We start from the raw sequence: 27,976 nt of genomic DNA, 5'->3' as shown, positions 1-27,976 counted from the left end.
TCCCTATAAGTAAGGGTGAACAGTCAGGGTTTGATTCAAGAAAAAGAGTGAGCACAGAGTTCTTATAGCTCCCTAAGCTTACAGAAATTCTTCTCCTTCAATGTTTTCATTTTGTAATTTTTCTGTTTAATTATGTCATGTCTTGAGTCTTATGAAAAAAGGCAAACAGTGAGATTTGTAAGAAAAAGCCATAGAGCGAAAAAAGGCAGAAAGTGCAAAATTAAAAGAAAAAGTCATAGATGTCCTTAGAGGTCCTTTGTACATCTGTGTTGTGTTTCATGATTCTGTGGGAATCCTCTTGTAAGTTGAGTTAGCACTTTACAGTTGAAAGCTTGGCAGTGACCAAGTCAAGTTCAGTTTGGGATTAGATTCTGGACTTGTCCCATATACGAATGGTAGTTCCTAGGGAGAATTAGTGTTTGTAATAAAAAATGATTATAGTGAAATTCCATCATTGTTGTGATGGAGACTGGATGTAGGCTGCCTTGCACTTAGCAGCTGAACCAGGATATATCTTGGTGTAAATCTCTCTCTTCTCTACTCCATTTCTATTTCTGCTGCCAAGGAGATAAAACTAAAAATATCTCGTGCTGACTGACGAGACAAAAAGAAAAGTCTCGTGGCTGGAGACGAGACAAAAGAAAAAGTCTCGTGGCTAGTTACGAGATAAAAAGACAAAAAGTTTTGAGAAATAGTTTCAAAGACCAACAAGTATTGTCAAGTGAAAAGGGGGCTAAGTTCAACCCCCCTTCTCTTAGCCATTGATAACCATCATGTTCCACACTTAAAAGAGAGGAGGAAGTCAGTCGAAATTCCTTGAATCCCCTCCTTCAGTTTTGGGGATATCAAGCAAATACAATCGTGGCATCAGGAAAATGACATTTGGTATCGTGCACATTTTATTCCCATTCATTTTCAACTGCCACAACCTAAGAAGGTTACAAAATGAATCTGGCAAATCATTTATCCCAGTGTCATCCAAATCAAGCAGGGTTACATTTTCCATCCTTTCGGCTATTTCTGGAAAATACTCGAGACTTGAGCAACCATACAGATAGAGGTTTTTGAGTGCGGGCAACTTAATGACAGTTGGAAAACTCCTTAGCTTGTTGCAATCTTTAGCATTCAATATTTTAACTTACATAGAAAACCAACCGAACTGTGAACGGTAACTAAATTAGGACACTTTTTAAACGATAATTCTTCCAACATTTGAAGGCTAGACACATCAGGTATCTCTTTCAAAGAATTCTTGCAATCAAAGTTCAAAACTTTCAACTTAACAAAGTTCTGAAAAAATACAAAACAGAAAATACGAGTCAACAAATAAATTTCATGACTTACTTACATGCAAAATGAAAAAAAAAAAGAATTTAGTACACTTGCCTTAAATAAGTTATCCAACTTGGTTGACACAGAGAAATCATAGGGCAACTTGAGTATGGAGAGTTCCTTTGGTTGAAAATCATATGGCAAATACTTTGAAGGATATCCCACCATATGGAGACTTTTTTTATATTGATCTAATGCAGATTCCCATTGTTTTAAATCTTTTCCAAACAAGTTAGAACCTATTACTTCCAAAGTCAATGGAAGTCCAGAAGCATAAGTTACTACACGAGTTAAAATATTTGTGTAACTTGGACTAACAGTATCAATTTTAAAAGCTTTCCAAGTAAGCAAATCAATTGACTCTTTCTTATTTAAACCTTGTACTTCGTATATCCTTTCAACACGATGGAGTTTTAGCAAATGTGTGTCCCGTGTTGTAATAATGACTCTGCTACCACAACCAAACCGTTCAGGTTTTTCAGCAACAGCTTTTAACTGCTCTTGTTCATCAACATCATCCAGAACCAAAAGAACCTTCTTTCGACAAAGTCTTTGTTCTATTTGTGGAGCTCCTTGTCTAACACCTACAATCTGAACTTTCTCCTTTCCTAATATCTGAGAAAGAAGGATATTTTGAAGATATACCAACCCATATTTATTTGAATTTTCTCTGATGCTTTCAAGAAAGCACACACCTTCAAAATGATCAGCAATCAAGTTATAAACTGCAAGAGCAAGTGTTGTTTTTCCTATTCCACCAACTCCATGTATTCCTACCATATGCACGGCATCATTAGATTCAATTTCCAAAAGTGAAATTACTTCTGATACTCGAGAATCTAGTCCGACGGGGTAATCAGCAACAGGCAAAGATTCACGCCTTATCTTTCTTGAAATTTCTTCCACAATAATTCTAATAAACTTATGTTCATATCCAACCCTGTCAAACAAGGCTAGTTAATACAAACGCACACATGGACACATTTTAAAATGTAAAAATTGTGATATTTTGATTAATGAAACAATTACAAAAAGAGGTATATACGAATTGAAGTTACCCATGTTTGAAATGATAGCCAGACAAATTAGCCACTTGATGCAGAGCCTCCTTCCATTTTTTCACCTTGTTCAAGTCATTCTTGAATGTCTCCTCATGTTTAGCCATTGCTTCTCCAAAACTGTTTGTTTGACGGCGCACATCAGAAGGATCAACCTTATAGAAAACCGGCAAAACCAACCAATTATTTCCCTTGACGGAGTGAAGGATCTCGACAAGCTCATCTAAGCAGAAAGAAGAAGAAGCATAGTTAGGAGAGAGCACAATGATGGCAATCCTAGACTCTTGAATTGAGCTGAGAAGTGAGGGTGTGATTTCATCTCCTTTTGGAAGATCCTCATCATCAATGAAGGTGTGGATTCCTTTATTAGAAAGAGCTTCATAAAGATAGCCAGTAAAACCGTAACGAGTATCTTCGCCTCTGAAGCTAATGAAGACGTGGTATTTCCATGCATAGCTTATGGAAGAAGAGTGGAGTGCCATGAGAAGCAAGAAGGATAGAATGGTTGCCTGTTGGAGTGTTGACTCTCACAAAACCAAAGAAAGCATTGAGTGAGTGAAGGAAGAATGAGAATAGATGTTATGTGAGTCTCACTAAGTCAGTCAACGGAGCAAGCAATCAGAAACTGCAATTTGATTGGTAATCTTACATTTTTCATTGAAGGGATGGATTAACTAACTTCAAGGAAGAAAGGAAGAGATTACTATGTGTTGCCATTTGCTGCATAAACTAAATTTAAACAAAATTGAAATAACAGTGCAACAATTTGGATGCATGTGAGAATTGAGATTTGTAACTCTCATTTTTTGTTTACTTAGCTTGTTGAAATTTATAATAGACTCTCATGATCTCTTCATCTGGGCAAAGGAATACAGTACAATATATATAAATATATTTTTTACTTTAAAACAATCTTATAGAATTGATTATTTTGATGATGATTTATGTTTGTTTATGATGAGAATGCAACTTGTCTAAATGCTTAGTCAAACAATAATATGATTTCAGATGTTGTGCTCTCTGATGTTTTGTGCAGAGTAGTATATTTACATGGCTAACCTTTGTCCTTTGGTAATCAAGAAATTATTTTATTGTAAAAGTAGTTTTATGATGCATAAACAAATTAAGGACAAGAGGTGGTTCACTTTCATTAAGTTAAAGGCAGCCATAGAAATAAGACAAAACTATCCCAAAGTTTGATAATTTCAACTACTTGACAAGTTAACATGTGCATTAACAAATGCATACCATGGGTGATGATTGTCTTTTGTTAATCTTAGAATTGAAATTTTTGAATTGACTATTACTCTGAACAAAGGTAGGTTGCTCAGAAATTTCGGTTATTGTGAAACGGTGAAACCATGTTCCTATATCCTATTATCATTAATTATCATGTAACTTCCATGTAACTAAACGTTTTAGCAATGAAAAATTATAAACATACTTGAGGGGTATTTTTTTTTCTTCATTTTTTAATTCATTAACCAAGCTATTCTCCAATAACATTTGCTTACAAATAATTTATTATTTTTTCTTTTCTTCATTTTTAACATTAGATGTAACCATAGACAAGCTTATAAAATTATGCTCATAATTTCGTGTTCAAAATGAGAGTGCAACTCGTATAAATGCTTAGGCAAGAAGCAATATGATTTTATATTTGATCTGATGCAGCATAATGTACTTCTCTTATAATAAGTCCTTAAAGTCTTCATCCACGAACGAGTCGTTGTATGAATTAATTAGATTCGGGCATGAGCATTTAATTTTCTAACTAAGAAATTTTCAAGGTAGGAAGCGAAAATAAAAATAGAAAGCAGAGATTGATGGATTCACATTGACTATGGACTTTGTCAAAGACTGATCAACACCCCCAACCTAACTAAATAATGTTAATTTGTGCTGAGATTTTTCAATTTAAAAATTGGAATGCAGCATGCTTGATCATGTAATAACATATTGACTGATACAAGGTCTTGTGCTTATCGTTTGTGGTTTTGGATTTTTTTTATTATGAAAATGTGCATCAATGAATTCCTCATTTCAGAATTTCATTTGTCATGGTTTGTGCAAAGTAGAAATGAGATTCTTGCACCTGATCAGAACAAAGTCACCCACATTATATTTATAGATAGAAGATAGATAATAAATATGTCTCTAAATATTAGCAATTGACTCAAACTTAACAAAGGAAGAAAACACTGAGGTTGTATATTTTTTAATCATCTTCTTTGTATTCTAGCTAGCTACTATCTATTTTAATTTGTTTCAGAATCATTCAATACAATATACATAATTAATATCATACAAACTGTTGAGGCCTTCTCTACTTCATGATTTCTATTTCACATTTTCCGAGTGAAAATTGGTTAAGAAAGTTAGCACAACACTTAATTAAAATAGAAATAATTTAGATTAAGTAAATACTTTTAGGAGATTATGCACATAATTATACTTTGCAGTCTGCAGCCACCCACCAAGCCGAGGCAGTAACCATCTTCTGCCATACAATAGTGAAAGTGACATGGCCAAGGGCCCTCTACTCTACATTAAAAAAAATGGAAACAAAAAACGAATTTTATATAAAGCATTGATATGGTAAATAACTCAATATATATATTTGTTGAGCCTAGTTTGATTTTGGGTTATGTTATGATGACAAACATTGTTTTGGGTGAAAAGCCCAATATTGCTTGATGTGTGTATGCTAAGTGATGCAGGCCCATTTACATGTTGCTTCAGCCCAAGTTAATGTTGCTTCAGCAACTTCAAGTGTTACAACTCCAAAGCTTCAGCCCATTACAAGTTAATGAAGAAACTAATCAGAACCTATGAGCCAAGAGAGAGATCCGCAAGCTCATGGTTTGAACAAAAGAAAAAAAGGTAATGGGACATTTGGCACTATTATGGGACAGCTGTGGCACTAAGAAAAGAACAACACACAAGGACAATGCCACTACACAAAGGACATCAGCAAATCAAAATGCAGAAGATCACTAGCAAGTTTGGAAGAGCAAAACAAAAACGCAGAGCTATGGACAGCAGTTGGAATGGCTCAAAAATGGAAGTGCTTTGCATGCCAAAGAAGACAGCAGCTCCAAGGACAACAGAGGTTGGTGGATCAGACCCTCCAACAAGCAGCGTTAGTGGAGCAGAGGAGCAAGGACTGCATGCCATCAGAGAAAGCCCCAACGGGCAGCAAGGACAAGCAAAAGGATGAAGCTACAATGAAGCCAAGATGAAGATATATAGCAAGCCTCACCTTAACATTTGAAATCAAGGAAGAGAGCACACACATTCAGAGCACCATCTCTAACATAGAGCTGGAATCTCTTTCTTCTACTCAAGCTTAATTCTGATTTTATGTTATGGCTGTCTTGCGTTATTTTCTGTTTTGAAAAAGGCATTTATGTGAGGTTCAAAAGCCAAGAGAGAAAAGGCAAGAGTAATGCAAAATAGCCACTGTTTTTCTGATGTAATTTGGGTTTATGAACTAGGATTAGTTCCCCTTGCCAAGTTGGGTTAGCACTTGGTGAGAATTGAATCTGTGTAGATTCCCCTTCCAAGTTGGGATAGCACTTTGGGGTTGCTAAGCTTTGGTGAAGAAAGCTTAAGGGTAGATACTAGTTGAATTAGGGAGTAATTCAATAAGTATTGGTGTATGTAATCTGAGGATTATAGTAAAAATTCCACCATGGTTTGTGGTGGAGACTGGACGTAGGATTCATGGTACTGAGAATCCGAACCAGGATACATGCTGGCCCCTTTCTCTTCTTCTCTGCTCTTTTAATGTTCTGCGTATGAGATAATTTGAAATAATCTCCTGCAACATAAGCTTCCACTGCAACAGAGTTTGAAACTCTAAGTTTTAAGCTAACTTGATTCAACCCCCCCTTCTCAAGTTCATCTAGAACCATCAATATTAACTCATGGAAGCCAGACATCACCATGCTTTGCTCTTCGAAATTGTGTCTGTGTCTCTACCTTGCAATTTGCATAACTATTATATCCTGTCATTGATTCATGTATTATTATTATTATTCTTATGTTGGGGGGCTCAAGAGTCAAGAGGCCAAGACTAGATCACAACAAAAAAAGTCTTGTGCAATTAATTATGCTGATGATATTTGTTTGTTTATAATAAGAATGCAGCTTATCCAAATGCTTAGTCAAGCAACAACATTACTTTACCTAATCCTTTAGATAAACTTGTCAATACCCCTTTATGTGTATTAATTTTTATTATGAAGTCTAACTTGCTCCAATCTAAGAAAATTTTACTAAATATGCACATAGAACACAGCACAAAAGCTGGAGCCTTTCATTATCAAGAATTCACTGTCCAAAATTCTATATGGACAATAAATTATTAGTATTAAGAGACGACAGATAGACACATAAAAAAGAGATTCCATTGAATATGCCATGTGCCGTGGTATATACTTTGCTGACCCTCCTTTGGCAGGCCAAGGTTAATAGTCACAAGGCTTAGGGCCCTTTACTGTATCATAAGAAACAAAATAACAAAAAATGAAAGTCACAAGCAGTATATTTAGCAGCAACTCAGTTTTTTGCTTCGAAATTTCAAGGAAGGACACTTTGCGTAGCTATTATTTCTTATTTATTATACTACCCAAGAGGATAAGATTACATGTGAAGAAAGAGAACAAAATTAGGAGCACTATGATTTTATATTGATACTGATTTGATGTAAAATGATGTATGTGCTTTTGTTCTGAGAATTGGTTCACATGAAATCTTAGAAGAATGATCATATATATGGGTTCACCGTGTTTTCTTCTTGCATAGCATACAAATATCTAAGTAATTACTTTTACTTTCAGACCATGAATCCAATGAGCAAAGTTAGAAAAGTATACATCAACATTCTAAAGGACTTCATTTCTGAAATGCAGTCCAATTTTCTTCTTTTATAAGGATACATGAATTGAATATCCTCCATGCTACACTTTTGATAGCTTTCTATTGTAAAATGGCTCGTGAACTTTTCTTTGATAATATGGTAACGGTCACTTGCTGTATATGAAATCCATTTGTACATGTTTCCAGAAATTTAACTACAGCTATCTTTTTTATTAGTTTATTTTTGTAATATCTATGTTTGGATTAGCTTTAGTTTCCTACAAATTAATTATTAAGAAAAGTATAACCTAGTGTATTTAAGATATGAAAAAGGATTTTGGGTAGTGGTTTTTGTTGGGTTTTTTTCTCTCCTTTGTGAGGCCCAAGCCCAACATTTTGAGGGTGTCTCTTGCACCCATTGTGCCACAACCCTAGTTCAGATTTTTGGGGGTCATTGAGAGTGAGTGAGAGTAGCCACCAAGTGAGAGAGAAGGGGAAAAACAAAATTCCCGTTTTTGCCCAAAGCAGTAAATTTCAAATATCAGTTTCTCAGTTGTTCACCGTTGGATCGGTTTGAAATTTAAACTGCGTGTTCCTATCATCTTGTTCTTCATTCTGGTCGGTGGAGATGTTGATTGGAGATTTGCAGTGAGAGAAATTGGCTTCGCAAGAGAGAAATTAGGTTTCCCGTTTTTACACAGAGCAGCAATTTTAGAACGGCAGTTTCTCATTCTTTCACCGTTGGATCCACGTGAAATTTGAACTGTAGATTCTTCATATCTTGTTCTTCATTCTGGACGGTGGAGATTTTAATTGGATGTCTACAGAGGGAGAAATTGGCTTCGACAGTAGCTCTGTTTTTTGGGTATATTTCATCTTCTTGCTTTTCATTTGTGAGCTTTGGTGCTTTAATGTTTTGGCTGGTTATATGCACATTTTTGTGCTTTATTTGAGACTCTCTTGTACCTCATTTGATTATAGTGGAGCTATTTCATTGGTCTGGACGACTCGTGGTTTTTACCTCTCACCTTGAGGGGGTTTTCCACGTTAAAATCTCGGTGTGTTCCTATTATTGCTTTACTTACTATATTTGCTTGTTATAGTTGCTGCCATATTGTGTTGTGAGTGCTTCCATATTGTTCTTGTGTTGGACATTTGTGTCATTTCCGCTGCTAGGCTCTTTCATACTGGTATCAGAGCCTGGTTGGTATTTTTCTGGGCTTGTGATTTTGTGAACAATGGAAGCTAATACTAATACTAGTAGGATGATCACTCTTAATGGTCCTAATTATGATTTGTGGAAGTCAAAAATGGAAGATTTGCTTTATGTCAAGAATTTTCATCAACCAGTTTTTGGTACAGAGAAGCCTAATGATAAATCTGATGATGATTGGACTTTGTTGCATAGACAAGTCTGTGGATATATTAGGCAGTGGGTTGACGATAATGTGTTGAACCATATTATTGGAGAGACACATGCTCGGACCCTTTGGATTAAGCTTGAACAGTTGTATGCTCGAAAAACTGGGAATAACAAGATGTTTTTGATCAAGCAGTTGTTGGCTTTGAAGTATACAGATGGGACATCAATGACAGATCACTTGAATAATTTCCAGGGAATTATGAATCAGTTATCTTCCATGGGTATCAAGTTTGATGAAGAGGTTCAAGGATTGTTACTTCTTGGCTCCTTACCAGACTCGTGGGAAATTCTCAGAATGTCATTGTCCAATTCTGCTCCTGATGGTGTAATCTCTATGGATCTTGCCAAGAGCAGTGTTTTGAATGAAGAGATGAGAAGAAAGTCACAAGGTACATCGACTACACATTCAGATGTTCTTGTTTCTGAGTCTAGGGGGAGAAGCAAAAGTCGAGGTCCTAAAGGTAGAGATCAAAGCAGAAGCAAGTCTCGAGGAAAGTATAAGAATATTGAGTGTCATCATTGTGGTCAAAAGGGACATGTGAAGAAATTTTGTTGGCAGCTAAAGAAGGAGAAAGCCAAGGCAAGTAAAGACAAGAGCACAAATAAAGATGATGGTAGCAAGGAAGACAAGGTTAATGTAACTCATGATGATTTTCTTGTTGTTGAGGAGTTTGAATCTGTTAACCTTGTTGATAATAGCACTAGTTGGGTGATTGATAGCGGTGCTTCTATTCATGTTACATCTAGGAGGGATTTGTTTACGTCCTATACTCCTGGTGATTTTGGTGATGTAAAAATGGCTCATCAAGGTGTTGCAAAATGTGCCGGTGTTGGACAGGTTTGCTTGGAAACCTCCAACGGTACCAAGTTGACTTTGAAGCGTGTGAAGCATGTTCCAGATATTCGGTTGAACTTACTTTCTGTTGGTAAGTTGTGTGATGAAGACTTGGATAGCTCATTCTCTCGTGATAGTTGGAAGCTCACCAAGGGTTCCATGGTTGTTGCTAGAGGTACTCGACACTCTACTCTTTATTTAACTCAAGCAAAGATTGTGAAAGATTTTGTTAATGCTGCTGAGTTTGTTGATGAAACTGATTTATGGCATAAGAGATTATGTCATATGAGTGAGAAGGGCATGAATATGTTATCCAAGAGAAATCTTTTATCTGGTTGTAAGGTTGCTTTGCAAAAGTGCAACCATTGCTTTGCTGGGAAACAAAACAGGGTTTCTTTCAAGAGCCACCCACCTTCAAGGAAGTCAGAGATACTTGACTTGGTGCATTCTGATGTATGTGGGCCGATGAAGACAAGAACACTTGGAGGGTCTATCTATTTTGTAACCTTTATTGATGATCATTCTAGGAAATTATGGGTTTACACTTTGAAGACCAAAGATCAAGTTTTGAATGTGTTCAAGCAATTTCAAGCTTCTGTTGAAAGAGAAACTGGGAAGAAGTTGAAATACATTCGTACTGACAATGGTGGTGAGTACTCAGGTCCATTTGATGCTTATTGTAAAGAGCATGGTATAAGACATCAGAAGACTCCTCCGAAGACTCCCCAGTTGAATGGCTTGGCTGAAAGGATGAACAGAACATTGGTTGAAAGAGTTAGGTGCTTATTGTCACAGTCTGGATTGGCAAAATCTTTTTGGGGTGAAGCTTTGAGCACTGTTGTTCATGTCTTGAACCGAACACCATGTGTTCCCTTGCAATTTGAAGTGCCAGAGAAGGTATGGTCAGGTAAAGATGTTTCTTATGATCATTTAAGAGTCTTTGGATGTAAAGCTTTTGTTCATATTCCTAAAGATGAGAGATCTAAGCTTGATGTAAAGACAAGGCAATGTATTTTTATTGGCTATGGCATGGATGAGTTTGGTTACAGGTTTTATGATCCTGTTAACAAAAAGGTGATTCGGAGTAGAGATGTTGTCTTTGTTGAAGACCAAACATTGAAGGATGTTGATAATGCTGAGAAGCCAATAGTTCAGCCTGGTGATGATTTTTCTGACTTGGATATTACTCCCTCTATGCCTATGGTAGAAGATGGTAGAGTTGAAGTTCAAAATAATGAGCATGATACAAGTGCAGGTGAAGATGGAACAGTTGATCCAATACTTGATGAAGTTGGTGATGATGATCAATATGAAGAACCAGCTTTAGAAATTCCTGCAAATGCACTTAGAAGGTCTACAAGAGAGAGAAAGCCTTCGTCAAGGTATTCTCCACATGAGTTTGTTTTGTTGACTGATGGGGGAGAACCTGAATGCTTTGGAGAGGCTGTTGAAGATGAAAGCAAAGCTCAATGGCTTGAAGCTATGCAAGAAGAAATGAAGTCCTTGCTTGAGAATGATACCTATGAATTGGTGAAGCTACCGAAGGGTATGCGAGTTTTGAAGAACAAATGGGTATTCAGAATCAAGAATGAAGAACACAATTCTAAGCCTCGGTATAAGGCTAGATTGGTTGTTAGAGGCTTTAGCCAGAGAAAAGGTATTGATTATGAGGAGATCTTTTCTCCTGTTGTGAGGATGTCATCCATTCGTGCTGTGCTTGGATTAGCAGCGTCTCTTGATTTGGAGATTGAGCAAATGGATGTGAAGACAGCTTTTCTTCATGGTGATTTAGACAAGGAGATCTACATGGAGCAACCGGAGGGCTTTGTTGTTAAAGGAAAGGAAGATTTTGTGTGCAAGCTTAAGAAGAGTCTTTATGGGTTGAAGCAAGCTCCAAGACAGTGGTACAAGAAGTTTGAATCTGTTATGGGGAAGCATGGTTACCATAAGACAACTTCAGATCATTGTGTATTTGTGCAAAAATTTTCTGATGATGATTTTATCATTCTTTTGCTTTATGTGGATGATATTTTGATTGTGGGCAAGAATGCTTTGAGGATTAATGAGTTGAAGAAACAGTTGAGCAAGTTCTTTGCTATGAAGGACTTGGGTCCTACCAAACAAATTTTGGGCATGACTATTACTCGTTATAGAGATTCCAAGAAGCTTTATTTGTCACAGGAGAAGTACATAAAGAAGGTGCTTCAAAGGTTTGGCATGAATGATGCTAAATGTGTTGCTAGTTCTTTTGCTCCTCATTTTAAGTTGAGTACCAAGCAGTGTCCAACCACTGATGAGGAGAAACAAGCAATGGATGAAATTCCTTATGCCTCAGCTGTTGGAAGCTTGATGTATGCTATGGTGTGTACTAGACCAGACATTGCTCATGCAGTTGGTACTGTGAGTCGTTTCCTCTCTAATCCAGGTAAAGAACATTGGAATGCTGTTAAATGGATTATGAGATATCTCAAAGGTACAACTAACTTGAGTTTGAGTTTTGGTGGTGAGAAACCTTTGCTAGTTGGCTTTACTGATGCAGACATGGCAGGAGATATTGATTCTCGAAAGTCTACTTCAGGTTATTTGGTCAAGTTTGCAGGGGGAGCTATTTCATGGCAGTCAAGGCTACAAAAGTGTGTTGCACTTTCTACCACAGAGGCAGAGTTTATTGCAGCAACTGAAGCATGTAAAGAGTTGTTGTGGATGAAGAAGTTTCTTGCAGCACTTGGTTTCAAGCAAGACCGTTATGTGTTGTTGTGTGATAGCCAAAGTGCTATTCATCTTGCCAAGAATTCTACTTTTCATCCAAGATCTAAACATATTGATGTTAGGTATCACTGGATACGGGATGTGTTAGATTCCAAGTTATTGGAACTTGAGAAAGTTCACACTGATGACAATGGTGCTGATATGATGACAAAAGCATTGTCAAGAGAAAAGTTTTGATCGCCGGAATGGCGAGAGCCTCCACCTAGTCGAGAAGGGGGAGATTTGTTGGGTTTTTTTCTCTCCTTTGTGAGGCCCAAGCCCAACATTTTGAGGGTGTCTCTTGCACCCATTGTGCCACAACCCTAGTTCAGATTTTTGGGGGTCATTGAGAGTGAGTGAGAGTAGCCACCAAGTGAGAGAGAAGGGGAAAAACAAAATTCCCGTTTTTGCCCAAAGCAGTAAATTTCAAATATCAGTTTCTCAGTTGTTCACCGTTGGATCGGTTTGAAATTTAAACTGCATGTTCCTATCATCTTGTTCTTCATTCTGGTCGGTGGAGATGTTGATTGGAGATTTGCAGTGAGAGAAATTGGCTTCGCAAGAGAGAAATTAGGTTTCCCGTTTTTACACAGAGCAGCAATTTTAGAACGGCAGTTTCTCATTCTTTCACCGTTGGATCGACGTGAAATTTGAACTGTAGATTCTTCATATCTTGTTCTTCATTCTGGACGGTGGAGATTTTAATTGGATGTCTACAGAGGGAGAAATTGGCTTCGACAGTAGCTCTGTTTTTTGGGTATATTTCATCTTCTTGCTTTTCATTTGTGAGCTTTGGTGCTTTAATGTTTTGGCTGGTTATATGCACATTTTTGTGCTTTATTTGAGACTCTCTTGTACCTCATTTGATTATAGTGGAGCTATTTCATTGGTCTGGACGACTCGTGGTTTTTACCTCTCACCTTGAGGGGGTTTTCCACGTTAAAATCTCGGTGTGTTCCTATTATTGCTTTACTTACTATATTTGCTTGTTATAGTTGCTGCCATATTGTGTTGTGAGTGCTTCCATATTGTTCTTGTGTTGGACATTTGTGTCATTTCCGCTGCTAGGCTCTTTCAGTTTTAACTTGACCCTGCTGAATTTAACAAGTGATTGAGTTCCCTAAGAAATTAGTTGCTGTATTGAAGCCTTTGACAAAGTAGCTGTTTGTTATATGTATTGCATGCATCAACCAAATCAGAAGAAAATTAAGAAGAAGAGTTTAAGATTAGCTTGGAGTTGTTCTTACTTCATAAAAATCAACAATAAATGAGATCAAAATGTCTAGTGCTGTGAGGAGCATAAATCTCAGAAAAAGTAACACCTATGAATTCTTGACTTTCCATTTGTCATGCCTTGTACAAAGTAGAGATGACATTCATGTCTTAAATTTCTTCTAAGAAGCACATATATAATTCACCAAAGGTGAAAAAATAAAGAACATATACATCAAAGTGACTGGGCCACACGGTTACAGTTTCAAATTAGCAGTAACCATATGGACCACAGTAACCATCCTCTGCCATATGAAAGTGAAAGTGACATGGCCAAGGGCCCTCTACTCTATATAAAAGAAAGAAATGGAAAAAAAAAATGAATTCTGTAAAGCAGCAACATAGGAAAATACGAACTCATGAAAATCAAGCCACAACATGTTCTGTTCTTTCCTCAAAATTTCAAGGAAGGGTATCTCTGTCTCTACCTTGCAATTTGCATAACTATTTCTATTGTTTTCTCATTGATTCATCTATTATTATTCCTATATTGGGGACTCAAGAGATCAAGACTACATGACAACAGAAAACAATTCTTTTCTTGTCCTCTTGGTAATTATAAAAATAATTTCTTTTAGTCCTGTTTTTCTTGTATCCCAAGAAAAGAAAAAGAATTCCCTACATCTGCAAATCATTAATTAGACTAGTTACAGAATTTCATGTCATAAAATTTTCATGCTTTGAAACAAATAATTCCCTGTTCTTACTATTCCATAAGTGCCAACAACTACTGATAAAACTCTCTCTTCAAATAAAACAGAGTGTTGTTCAATTGTTCTGACATGTTTCTCTTAGAAATGGGAATGCAGCAAGCTTGGCCTATATTGATTGATGAAACAAAATGTGTTTCTCTGGTGCCACGAAAATCAGGGTTCAAAAACATTCATCTTCTTACCTGTAAATCAATGAGTTAAGATAAAGCAAAGAATAAAGCTTCAAATTGACCGTGGGCAACAGGGTTATCTATTTGCTTTGCAATTGCATTGTGTTATGAATTCAGAATCATTCAATATATAAATGTATGATACAAAAAAGTTACTGAAATTGAGCATCTTAATGTTGTTACTTGTTAGTGCCAAGCCCACTAAATAATTGGATTGGAGGATACTCCTTAATCACATTTATCTGTTTAGAATTACTTCAATTTCCTGCTTTTTGAAATAAAGATGATATTCATTTAATTAAAGAGATGAGATTGTAGAAATTATTTAGATTTTTAGCTATCTAGAATCCACAGCATTATTAATTTATTATAGAGAAAGAATAAGATAAAGATTTTTCAAACAATAACAGAGAATAAGCAAGGTATGTCTTCATTTTGTTTTTGAATTCCATTATCCTGTTAATGATTAGATTGAGATTTTGTTCTGCTGATTTGTGGCTATGGTTAGCATAGCGTCACATATCGCAACCATTTTTTTAGAATCCAGTGATCCATTTTTCATTCCAGTTCCTGATAACTCTGCCACTAAACCTTGAGTAACTATGCTCATGTTCTTTTTATGAAGTGTCTCTAATTTTGTGGACGTGATTGAGAATCAGAGAGGTCTAGTGTAGCTTGAATCAAATAATTCCCTGTTCTTACTATTCCATATAAAAGCCAATAAGTACTGACATAAAACACTCTCTCTCCGATCATCATTTTCATACATTCCAATATTTTCCAAAAGGTTATTTAGAACCATTATGGTCTGTGCTCCACATTCTTGTTGAGATAAGACTAATAAACTACTTATTTGCATTCCTAGCTAGTGTCCTAGTACCCATTTTATTAGAAATTCAGAATCATTCAATGTAGTGTAACATACAATATAAACTGTTGATGAAAAAGTAGCAAGTACCACATTGAATGGATATCTCAAGTACACATGCATGGTGATTTCTATCATACTGATACAATATTCTTTTATCTTTTCTGTCACTAATGAAATAAACAAGATTGTGTGCATTTTATGTTATCTTCAAGAACATGAACAAGTTCAATGAATCACTCTAGTCCCAGACTCCCAGGGATCCTTTTATGTACAAAAATATTATTGATAAAAGTAAATTGGGGAGAGGGAGATAACAAAAATCTAAAATGAGTAACAGAAAAACAGTGATAAATGCAATTACCCTTGGACACACCCAAGTTCTGCACCCACTAGCTCTGTGGATGCAATTTAACCATCGCTGATATCTGATTAGGGGTGGCAACAGGGCGGGTAGGGGCAGGTTTTTGCTCTACCCGACCCCGCCCCGCCGTACAACAACCCGCATAGAACCGTCCCGCTTTTACCCACAGGTAGTAAAACGTTGAACCCTAACCCGTCCCTGCCCTACCCGCCCCTATAATTATTAAAATCTAATAAATAAAATTAAATTTCAAAATTTATATGACCATCATCATATATATATAACATAAATTAAAGTACAAATTTAAATATGATACAATATTATTAATCATTTACTAATTATTTTACATATATTATATATATAGCGGGGCGGGTAGGGGGCGAGTATTACCTAAACCCGACCCCGCCCCGCCCCTCCCAATAACCCGCCCCGGTGTGGGGCGGGGCGGGGTGGGTACCCGCGGATTCGGGTGGTATTACATTCCTAATCCTTCCGACCCTAATTCACTGTCCTTATCCAAATCATGCATAGTTAGAAACAGCAACGTCCACAAACCAATGCATGTTTGGAGGAGCAAGGGCTGCTTCTTATGGTTGGGCAATGCTATTGAGAGCATGATCATCATTATAATTACTTGTGTCATTTTGTATGGGTCAGTGAATCGAATATCTTCAATACTACTACTCTCTTGCTTCAATACGTGGATTCCAATCTCTTTTGCAATTGACTCACCTGGCACCATTCCCTTATAACCGTCAGATGCTTCATATGAAAGCTTCGCATGATTCCATCCTCTTTCAAAATATGGTGCTTCCCAATATTCATGATAACGTGTGCCATTGATGGTCACAATGGATATTACTCCATCCAAGTGGGGTAGGGATGCAATCTTTGAGTAGAATTGCAACCCAAAGGGCATTGTCAGGGAATTTGGTGCCACGAAACCAGAAAGAAATAGAAGATCCACTGCTGCGCCACTCAAACCACCTTGGAATGCTTCCACCTGGCATCACAAACTTGGTCCTTCTACCCTCGTGCACTTTCTGACATTCATTCATAATGCAGAAGCAGTAGTTTAGCATAAATTATTAATTTAATATGAATTATGATGTCATCTGCATTGTTAAAAAGTAACCAAACATGATTGAGTAACACGCTTGTGCCTCTGTGACTCAAATGATTTGCAGTGTGCTGCTGAAAAGATTTCCAAGTTTGGTGGAATCCCTCTAATCTCCCGAAGATGCTCACAACAATCCACATCGATATACCGAAGAAAGCGAAATTGTTGGATGCATTCAGGAAGGACTGTGAAATTATTGCCTCCTAGGTATAAAGATTTCACATTCGGAAACCATGCAACAGCTAGTGGAAAAAAGTCATCTCACAAATTGTTGTTTTCGAGAGGAAGATATTTCAAATGTGAAGAGGGGACGGAGTGAGTGAGTATTCCATGAAGTTCCTCTTCTTGCTCCCCTGATACCCTCCCCTTTCTTCCTCCTAACTTAATATCACACCGATACAAGTTTGGCATCATGGCAATGACACTTGGTATTTTATACATTTCATTATACTGCATATCCAAACGCCGCAATCTAAAAAGGTTACAAAATGAACTTGACAAATCTTTTATGCTAGTCTCATTCAAAATAAGCCCTTCTAGATTTTTCATCTCTTCTGGAATCTCTGGAAATTTCTCAAGACTTGAGCAACCAGATAAACCGAGTATTTCCAGTGATGGCAAATTAATAACAGGTGGAAAACTTCTGAGCTTGTCGCAGCCTTCAGCCTTCAATTCTTTAAGTTTCGGTAAAAAACCAACTGAACTGTGAACTGAGACTAAATTATAACATTCTTCAAAAGAAAATTCTTCTAAAGTTTGAAGATTAGATACATCAGGTATCTCTTTCAAAAAAAAAGCTGCGATCAAAATTCAAAACTTTCAAGGTGATCATCATCTGGAGAAAAAACAAACAAACAAATAAAATTAATGAACAAACTAAAATAAAACCAATAAACTTGATTATGTGAATTAACAAACATACAAAATCATAAAAATGAATTTAGTACGCTTACCTTGGATAAGCTATCCAACTTGAGTGACATGTAGGGATAATAAGGCAACTTGAGTATGGAAAGCTTTTCTGGATTAAAATTAGAAGGAAAATGTCTCGATGGATACCTCCTCCATTCCAATACTCTTAAACTATTTGGAAGATATTTGGGACCTTTGGAAAAACGACCATTTTTTATGATAAGTGTTTTGAGATTTTGAAGTCTCTTTAAAAGCTGTTCCATCCCATTTTACTTCTACATCATCATTTTTCTCTTTTTCCAATGGACCTTCACCCCTTTCCTTTCTAAATAAAGGAAATTCCAAATGTATGATTTCAATGGCACTAGTTCCCTTTCATCACACAAAAGTAAGAACATGAGTTAATTAAAATACATGTATTAAAAAAATCTTTAATAAACTTGAGTAAAAAAACTATTACTTACTTGATTATCTTCCAAAACTTTAATTATATCCTTGTAGAACCATAATCTACTATGTTTTCCAGGCACTTTTGACCATTTTTCTCGACATATATCTTTGCCCATGTCCTCTATTAGATCATGTAATGTTATTCTGAATTGATCAATCTTTATGAGAGATTTCTCAACCAACACTCCAATATAATATTTCATGCAACTTCCATAATGAGCTTGAAGTATATATGCAAGTTCCTCTAATTCATACCCTTTAAAACAACAGGCAATATCAAGAAAAACACTCTGTTCTTCTTTTCCCAAAGCATCAAAACTAACCTGAAGTATCTCATGTATTTTATCATCAAGATGTCTTTCAAATTTATTCAATGCAGATTCCCATTCTTCTACTTTTTTTCCACACAAGTGACTACCTATTACTTCCAAAGCCAATGGAAGACGGGAAGCATAAGTTACTGCACGGGTTAAAACATTCTTATACCTTGGGTTGACAATATCTGTTTTAAAAGCTTTCCATTGAAGCAACTCTAAGGATTCTTGCTTATTTAAACCTTGTACCTCATATGTTCTTTCAATGTTATGAAGTGTCAACAAATGTTTGTCCCGTGTTGTAATAATGATTCTGCTTCCAGGATGAAACCAATCAGGTTTTCCCGCAATAGCTGTCAACTGTTCATGCTCATCAACATCATCCAAAACCAAAAGAACTTTTATTTGACTCAGTCTACATTGTATCTGTGAAATTCCTTCCTTAACACATATTATCTGGACTCCCTCCTTTTCTAATATCTTACAAAGAAGATTGTTTTGAAGATGCACCAACCCATATTTTTGTGAATTTTCTCTCACCTTTTCAAGAAAACACACACCTTCAAAATTGTCGGCAATCAAGTTATAAAGAGCAAGAGCAAGTGTTGTTTTCCCTATGCCACCAATCCCATGTATCCCTACCATGTGAACTCGATCAGTAGAATCCATTTCCAAAAGTGAAATTACTTTTGACATTGGAGACTCGAGTCCAACAGGGAAGTCAGCCACTGGCAAAGGTAGACGTCCAATCTTTCTTGAAATGTCTTGCACGATCTTTTTAATAAACTCATGTTCATATCCATGCCTGCCCAACAAACAAACACATAAATACTTTTACAATTCAAAATTGTAATAATGAGAAACAATTACAGAAAGAAGTATACGAAGTGAAGTTACCCATCTTCGAAATGATAGCCAGACAAATTGGCTACTTCTTTCAGAGCCTTCTTCCATGTGTCCACCTTGTTGTTCATGTGATCCTTGTATCTGTTCTCATGCTTAGCTATTGCCTCTCCAAAACTGTTTTTTAGACGGCGCACATCAGAAGGATCCACCTTAAAGAAAACCGGCTAAACAAAGCGATTGTTTCCCTTGATGCAGTGAAGGATATGGACAAGCTCATCTAAGCAAAAAGAAGAAGCAGCATAGTTAGGAGAGAGCACAACGATGGCAATCCTGGACTCTTGAATTGCCTTGAGAAGTGCAGGTGTGATTTCCTCTCCGCTTTGAAGCTCGCCATCATCAAAGAAGGAGTGGATTCCTTTGCGACAGAGAGCTTTGTAGAGGTTGCCAGTGAAACCTAAGCGAGTATCTTGGCCTCTGAAACTGATTGAACACATCGTATTTCCATACATATCTGATGGAAGAAGAGGAAAATGGACGGGCAGAGTAGGAGGAGGAGGAGGAGGATTGCAGAGCCATGAGATGGAAGCAAGAAGGATATATGTTGGAGTGTTGGATGATGATGAAAACCAGAGAAACATAGTAAGTATAAATAAAGAGAGAGAGTGAGAGTGAGAGACAATAATAGTGGGTGTAAGTCTAAGTCAGTCAACTTAGCAACCACGCAGAAACTGCATTCATTCATTATTGATTCCTTGGGTCCACCTCTCACCCACGCGTCATCACTATTTAAGTTTTGTTCAAAAGAATCCTATGCTATTCTACAGTGTGGTGTAATTCTTATTAACTATTTCTTTGGCACAAACGTTGTTGTAATTAGCATACTGTGATCTTGAAAAACACTGACTTATTATTAGTTTTTGCCTCGAAATTTCAAGCAAGTGAAAACTTGTATCCCATCGGCATCATGATTTCTTGTTGCATATTGCATACAAATTCCACGCAGTATCATTATTCATCATTTCATCCCCATGTAGTAACTTGTCAGTAGATTAAAACTTTAGCGGTCAAAAAATGTGGAAAAAAATGTTACATCTTTTATAAAAACAGCACTTTGATGTATGAATGAGTAGACAAATGTTGGAATTTAGAACATAAATGTTATAGTTTGTAAGCTTTCATTAATTAACACTATCCAATATGAGATGTGAATTTTCCTGTATTATTCTTATGATAATGTGTGATAATGCCAAAAATTCTTTAATTAATCACACTTATACAGACTAATTGAGTTGATGTGATAAGGTGTCAATTCTTTTTGCCCTTGTAGAATATCAGAATATAGATAGCTAAGTCACAAGCTTGTTGTGAACACATTGCTACAATTCTTGGTTTGTAGAAAAAAGAATCAAGAAAAAGTAACAGAGATTGAGAGATGGAAGTAAAATAAGGTACATGGTTTCCTTCAAAACTAGGATTCAAGAAAGTAACAATAGAAAACTTATTCAAACCAACAAGGAATCATTCTTAACCAAGAGAACCACCCCAATTACCAAATACACTCTTAATTATATGCATTGAGCCTTGTATATATATTGATATAAATAGAGATATTGTATCATGGTTCTCTCATTCATTCATTCAATCCATTTCCATAAACTTTGCTGGAATAATAAGGAAACTAAAAATCACAAGTTTAAGAGAGAAGAAGCTATAGCCACTAGTATTATTCTGCAATGGGAAAAAATAACACTGCTGGGGCTACAATGATTGGATCATATGAGGAATTTGAACCTTGCTGCAGATGGATTAGAGAAGAAAAACATGTCACTGTTGAGATTGATTTGAAGGGTACTAAAATTTCTTCCCTCTATGTTCTCTTCTAGAAAATAACCTCATATTATGCATATTATCCTAATATAAAACTTTTTTATATCGTCAACTAAAAAATTTATAACCAAGTGTCAAATTAGGTACTAAGAAAATATGTAGAAGAGTATCATAAGTCTCTATTAAAATATATAATAACATGTCATGTTTTCTTCTGAATAATTTTTCGCAGGTTTCAAGAAGGAGCAACTTAAGGTTCAAACAAACAACAAAGGATTGCTAACTATCTTTGGAGAAAGGCCTCTAGATTCATCCAACAACAAATGGAGCCGTTTTCACAAAGAAATTAGGCTTCCAAAAGACACAAATGTGAATGAAATCAGTGCAAAGTTATCTCATGGAGTGCTCTCTATTGTGATGCCAAAGAAAGTTGAAGAGCATTACTCCTCCTCCATTGGTGAATTGAAAACAAGGAAGAGGACAGCAATTAAGGTTGTAATTGGAGTAGTGGCTGTGGTGGTTACATTGGTTACACTTGGAACTTTTGTAACAAGAATTATGAATACTCATTATCCTCATGGTGGTGCTGCCAAGGTTGATACTTGATAATGTTGCAAATGTTTAATAATTTGAATGAAATTGTTAAGTATGATGAGTCTTTGTTCTGAATATTTTGTGTTGGGAGAAAGAACAGTGCCAAATTTTAGATAAATGTATTATATCAAATCTTTAATATATGAGAAAAATTGAATAAAGTATACAATAAGTGATTTGGGATGAAATAAAAAATTAAACAAAATTTAAGACAAAATTGACATGGATCTTGCCTTTTTGAGGCTATCTGTATACATAAGCTTGCACTTTACGAGAACCTAATGGAAAAGTAACAGAAGGAAAACGGTTTTTAATGGTTCCATCGTAACGATTGATATATACAATAATACAATACAGGAAGGATTATTTTTCCAGTTTTTAGAGAAGCAGAAATAGAGGATTTTGGCTTCATTAGTTTTCTAACTGCAAATCAACATAAGAAACTAAATTATACAATATGTTGCGGGGATAGCTCAGTTGGGAGAGCGTCAGACTGAAGATCTGAAGGTCGCGTGTTCGATCCACGCTCACCGCATTTTTAAACAAACCCTATTTTAAGTGCCAATTTTTTATAAATGATAAGACATATACATACGAGATATCACACCATAGGAAATACAGAGACAAACAAAATTTTTTAAATGATTGAACACATGCAATGGAATACGTATATATTTTTCCAAAATTTATAAGATAATCAAGTAATTATAAATGTTAAACTACAAATATTTACTACCACCAACATTCAAACAATTAGTATTAACTTTTCTAAACCATATATTAACATTATATCTAAGTCATATTTGAAGTGTTAACAAACTTTTAAAAAAATAGGCCGTTACACATACAAATTTTTTTTGTATAAAAGTTTATATAAGTTAGCTCAAATCCAACAAAAACAATTCTTAATTTAGATTACGTGTAAACGCGTGTTTTCCTAACTCTTGAATAGCGCAAACGGTTATTCTCCCTCAATCAAAACCGCAACGCTTATCAAACAAATATCAAAATCTCTCAAAATCGTCGGGAAAAAGTGAAGGAAGTTGTGAAGCTGAATTCGAAAAGAATTATGAGAAAATAAAATAAGAAGATGAAGAAGAAGTAGCAGGAGAAGGAAGAGGAAGAGTTTTGAATTATGCACATCACACATACACCGAAAATTTTTAAACAATACACTTAAATATCTTCATGTTACATTGAAATTTGCTGCAAATACAGAAAAATGTTTCCTCAAATGCTGTATTTTTTTCTTTATTTATTTCTTTCTTTTAGTTGAATGAATATAAGTTCACAATCTTCCAAGTAATTCTGTATTTAAGAATTTAAGAATAAAACAACAAGAAGTTTGAGAAGATAAAACAAGAAAAAAAAAGGATGATGATGATGATAATGAAAAATAAGAAGAAGAAACAGCAGAAGATGAGGAGGGAGAAGAAGAGTTTTTAATTATACAGAACTTATCAGCACACATAAACCGAAATTTCTTAAACAATACACTTAAATATTTTCATGTTACACCGAAATTTGCTTTAAATACCAAAAAATATTTTCTTTAATGCAAACTCTTATATTACATTCAATTCAAACCATCAACGATGAACAACAATTTTCAAAAATAAAAACAACATTATTCACCTACAGAATCATAAACTACTAACGAAAACATTAACTAGAATCGAACCACACCTCAGCCACTTGATTGGATTCAAAACAATAATCAACTTCCTTCTTATTCAATTGATAATCTAAACTTGAATTATTCATTATCTTCAACAACGAGATAACTGTTCAAAACTGATTTTAGAGCTAGATTTCAAAAACGTAGAGAACAAACGAAGAGAAACGCAGAGAATGCAGAGATGGAAGAGAATGTAGATCGAAAACGTTGAGAAAATTCGAAAATAGAAACGAAATCTTTTCGAAAAAGGCAGTCATATATTCGCGCGTTGATTGAAAAGTTAGTTAAACAGTAATACGTGAGGTGAATTAAATTAAGGAGATTTGTATAAAGTATAAACTTGTATGGAATAATGACTTATATGTGGAGAATATTTGTTAAAAAAAAAATACTTACTTAAATAAAAATATATGTATAACATAAGTATATTTTTGAATGTCGAACACTTGACACGTGTCAAATACACTATCACGTTACTTAATTAGTATACAGTATATTTTAGTTTATAACTAGTATATGTTCCCGTGCTCTAGACGGGATAATAAGTAAAGTTATATAAATTTTTTATTAAAAAATTAAATAAAAATATATATATAATAATTATTATTATAAATATTTTATAATTTAAAAATATTAAAAATAATTAGTATTTATCTTAATCAATTTAGATTGGTTGAATAATCATCTCATTTGTCTGCTTAAGCAATTATTTGGAGTTCGAATCTCGCCTTATGTGTATAACAATTTATTAGTTAGCGGCACACTTTTAATAAATAGAGCATTAGAGCATCAATGTGTGGTAGATTAGTCTTTGACATGCCAAGTTAAAAAATCCGTAGAAAAAAATGTATTTGTCTTTAAAATAGATTAATATCTCATTATTAATAACAATACTTATGGATTTTTGTCTTTGTTAAAATTTACTTGGGACAAATTTATTTGTTGATATCATATTCATTCTTGAAGTCAAAACAATATTATCAACATTGTTCCTTGTTAAAACTTCACATTTTATGACATAATTTTAAATTTTTAAACTTATAGACTTACGTCATTACAAAATTTATTAAATTGATTAATATTTCTTGGTAACATAGTGTACCGAAATATAATTATTGCTGAGTATTAGTCAGTGTGAAGAGAAACCAATAACAACTTTTGTTATTCAATATATAATTTATTCTATTGAAAAATAAATTAGTATTTCCTGAACTGATAAATACATTTCTTTTTAATTTCTTACACCATTTGATTTGGCAATATTTGTCGTTAAAGAATAACAAATGATCACACTGTCTGACAATATGATATACAAAGTAATTTCTTATCTTAAAATTAATTATGGTTAGTGAGATAAAATTCAAAATATTTTTTTATTTTCTTACTCAAATTTAAATTTAAATATAGAATTTATTAACAACTTATCCTTTTTTAATTTCAATAACAAAAATAAAATTGATTAGGTGCAAAATATTTAGCATTTAATCATTTCAATCATTTAAATTTTAGTTACCTTTAAATATGATTATGATACTTAACTAAGTATTATATATTCTTTACTAATTTATATTTAATAATTTATCTCTAATAATATATTTAATAGTGTAACAATTAGTTTGTTATATCTGTAAAACTTTTAACTATAATAAAAACTAAAAATGTTAGATATGATGCAGAAAAAAACTAAAGCGTCATAAATATTTTACTAAAATAAAAAATATATTTTTTGTTCATTTTTTAGACACGTATCTATTTTTTTCAAGTTATAAATTTTAATTGATATAAATTAATGACAATTAAGTGTATAAAAAATATTAATTAATAAGAAATAAAAAATACGTAAGGCAAATATGGTCTAAAAACTCAAAATATTAATATGTTATATTTTATATTTTCTCAATTTTAGACTATCACAAACGAACATTAGTTACTCTTCAATAATGACAATATTTTTAGAAAAATAAACATAATTAAACGATCTTAAAAATATACTAATTTTTAAAATAACAAAAAAAGTACAATTACCTAAAATATATAACATTTGTGTAGTAACTAAAATTTAATTGTCAATATGAAAGTTATATATAATATCATATCATAATCAAATAAGTGTTTAATCAAAGAATTTAATGTTTATATAATATGACAAAATAAATTGAAATTTGAACTTAATCATAGTAAGAGCTCAAGTTTAAATTTTCATAAATCTTTTTTTCTGTCAAAGTGAATTATGCAATAAAAAATATTCATAAAGGCATTATTAATGTTCAAATAATAGAAATAAGATCATACTAATTATATTTATACAATAATCTAAAATTATAAAATTAAATATTCATCATATATATCAAAGTAAAAAATAATTTATTTATGAATAAAAAACTAAAAAATGTTCTTAAAAAATTGTATATGCAAATAAAAAAATAAATTATAACTTATAAAAATTATTTCTAAATTTATTATATAAATAATAAAACTGTAAAAGTTATGTATCTTTATAAATTAAGTTGTATTAAATTATAAGATATCTAGATATTTAATCAACTTAATTAATTAGTTGTAATAAATTTAATTTAATAATTTAAAAATTTTGAATAACACGTTTTAGAAATATGCCAATTCAAATAATCTAGATTAAAAATAAGAAAAATATAACCAAATTATATAATACAACATAATATTCTTAGAAGGTTTTTATAGCATATCTAATGCCAAGTTTATCATCATCTATGGTATACTATAATCTAATTTTACAATTATTTAAACTTTATTTTTATAAAAAAATCACATTATTTATTTTGAAAAATATTTATTCACAATTATAATTTAAATAGAATATAAATAAATATTAAATCAATTTCTTTTAATAATTACTCAGTCACAAATATCTATAAGAGAAATGAGATTTAAGAGCATATAAAATAAATATAGCACCTACAACCTTTACACTAACACGATAAGATGATCATCATAAGCATTTTTAGCACAATTAAACAGAACAACATATAATAATAAAGAAACAATCAAATCTAAAAAAGTTATAGAACACCTATCATGCACTACGACTATTAGCATTGAAGAAACTTTAACCATTTATTCTTTTATTAACCATCTTCTTATTTATTCTGCATTTCATCTACGAATATGCCAAGAACCAAACTCATGCTTATTAAGCCTTTCAAAATCTCATATATTCGTGCCAATCACAATATTATTATGCGTCGTCCATACATACCAAAGAACTAAAAATAACAAAATTATCCATTTATTTTTTATGATGATTTTTTTATGATTTTTTATCAGTCTTGAATAGTTTGCCAGTGTATTATCTGAGCTTATACAAAATACCAAAGACCGTTGCTGAGAAGATAATTTTTCTACAGAGAAGATTTTTGTGGAGTAAGGAGGATGGGAGGCAGGGTATGGCGTTGGTGAAATGAGAGTTGGTGCAGGTCCCAAAGAAATTCGGTGGGCTGGGAGTAGGAGATGCTATGATTCGGAACACAGCACTGTTGTTTAAGTGGTGGTGGTGTTTTGCTAAGGAAGAGTGCCCATTGTGGAAGAAGGTGGTCTGTTCCTATAATAATTTGAGGCCGAATGAGTTACTGTCTTCTCAAGTGCTGCCTACTAGAGGAGGCCCATGAAAGAATATTTGCCATATAGAATTTAAGGAGCAACATTTGGGGGATAAGATGATTACAGGTCTGGCAATGGAGATTGGTGACGGACGAAAGATCCAGTTTTGGGAGGATGTTTGGTTGCAGTGTGGTTCCTTGAAAGATCATTCCCCCAGGCTCTTCTCTGTTTCAAACCAATAATGTGGGTCGATGATTGGGGATTGTGAGTTTTGGGATGGGTTAGAGTGGATTTGGAACTTCCAATGGAAGCGGGAGCTCTTTCAATGGGAGTTAGATCTTCTGAGTCAACTACATGAGGCTTTGAGACCTGTGAGGCTAGCGAATAATAAGGAGGATAGAGTTGTGTAGAAATATGATAGACTTGGTATTTTTTTGATTAACTCTTTTGTGCAAGTGCTACAAGAAGAAATGCTATCAGAGGATGTAACCAGTTAAAGCTTCACAAAGACCATCTGGAAAGGTTTGGTTCCACCAAGGGTGGAGTTGTTTGCTTGGTTTGTCCTGGTAGGCAGGGTGAACACCAAAGATCGGCTAAGTCGGTTCGGAATTATTAGCCAGGATGATAAGAGCTGTGTCTTATGTAATAAGGATGTTGAGTAGGTCCATCACTTGTTTCTTGGCTGTGATTTTGCTTGGCAGGTGTGGAGTGCATGGATATCTATGTTTGGCCGGCTCTAGACTTTCCCGGAGTTAGTGAAGGACCATTTCCTGACTTGGACAGATGAGCCGCGAAGTAAAGAAAATCGAAAGCAGCGTTTAAGGTATTTATGTGCGATCATTTGGCACATTTGGATGGAGCGAAATAGGAGGATATTTCATAATCAAAAGAAAGACGTAGAAGATATCATCACAATGACCATCCTTAGCTGCGACGAGTGGAGAGGTGTGATCCCTAAGGTTGTCTTTGTTCAAGGAGTTTGTGGGAGTTGCCTGTTTTTTTGTTTTGTTTGA

The 27,976-nt window shown here is 34.3% G+C and overlaps 2 protein-coding genes, 1 non-coding gene and 1 pseudogene across 4 annotated transcripts; 2 read left to right on the top strand and 2 right to left on the bottom strand.

Annotated features, from left to right (window-relative positions):
* Window positions 1-869: 869 nt before the first annotated feature.
* On the bottom strand, window positions 870-3,249 carry LOC107644581 (disease resistance protein RPV1). Its single transcript, XM_088486286.1, has 3 exons — window positions 2,391-3,249; window positions 1,387-2,272; window positions 870-1,290 (listed from the first exon to the last, which is right to left on the bottom strand). Exons 1-3 carry the CDS (start codon window positions 2,870-2,872, stop codon window positions 1,126-1,128), a joined length of 1,533 nt encoding a protein of 510 aa, XP_088342412.1. The 5' UTR covers window positions 2,873-3,249; the 3' UTR covers window positions 870-1,125.
* Window positions 3,250-15,936: 12,687 nt separating this feature from the next.
* On the bottom strand, window positions 15,937-19,941 carry LOC107644580 (disease resistance protein Roq1-like; annotated as a pseudogene). The gene is made up of 4 exons (XR_015883198.1): window positions 19,340-19,941; window positions 18,143-19,247; window positions 17,720-18,050; window positions 15,937-17,601 (listed from the first exon to the last, which is right to left on the bottom strand). The product of XR_015883198.1 is annotated as a disease resistance protein Roq1-like (transcript).
* A 981-nt stretch (window positions 19,942-20,922) lies between these two features.
* Window positions 20,923-21,764, top strand: LOC107644582 (inactive protein RESTRICTED TEV MOVEMENT 2-like). The gene is made up of 2 exons (XM_016348470.3): window positions 20,923-21,136; window positions 21,348-21,764. The coding sequence occupies exons 1-2, from the start codon at window positions 21,022-21,024 to the stop codon at window positions 21,719-21,721; spliced, it is 489 nt and encodes a 162-aa protein (XP_016203956.1). The 5' UTR covers window positions 20,923-21,021; the 3' UTR covers window positions 21,722-21,764.
* A 407-nt stretch (window positions 21,765-22,171) lies between these two features.
* TRNAF-GAA (transfer RNA phenylalanine (anticodon GAA)) lies at window positions 22,172-22,244 on the top strand. The gene has a single exon. It is a non-coding gene; the product is annotated as a tRNA-Phe (tRNA).
* The last annotated feature ends 5,732 nt before the right edge of the window (window positions 22,245-27,976 follow it).

Source organism: Arachis ipaensis, chromosome B5 (assembly GCF_059453495.1).
Source record: "Arachis ipaensis isolate K30076 ecotype BB chromosome B5, ASM5945349v1, whole genome shotgun sequence".
Lineage (NCBI taxonomy): Eukaryota > Viridiplantae > Streptophyta > Magnoliopsida > Fabales > Fabaceae > Arachis > Arachis ipaensis.
The sequence above is the reverse complement of the archived record's forward strand: the minus strand, read 5'-3'. Positions and strand labels throughout refer to the sequence as shown.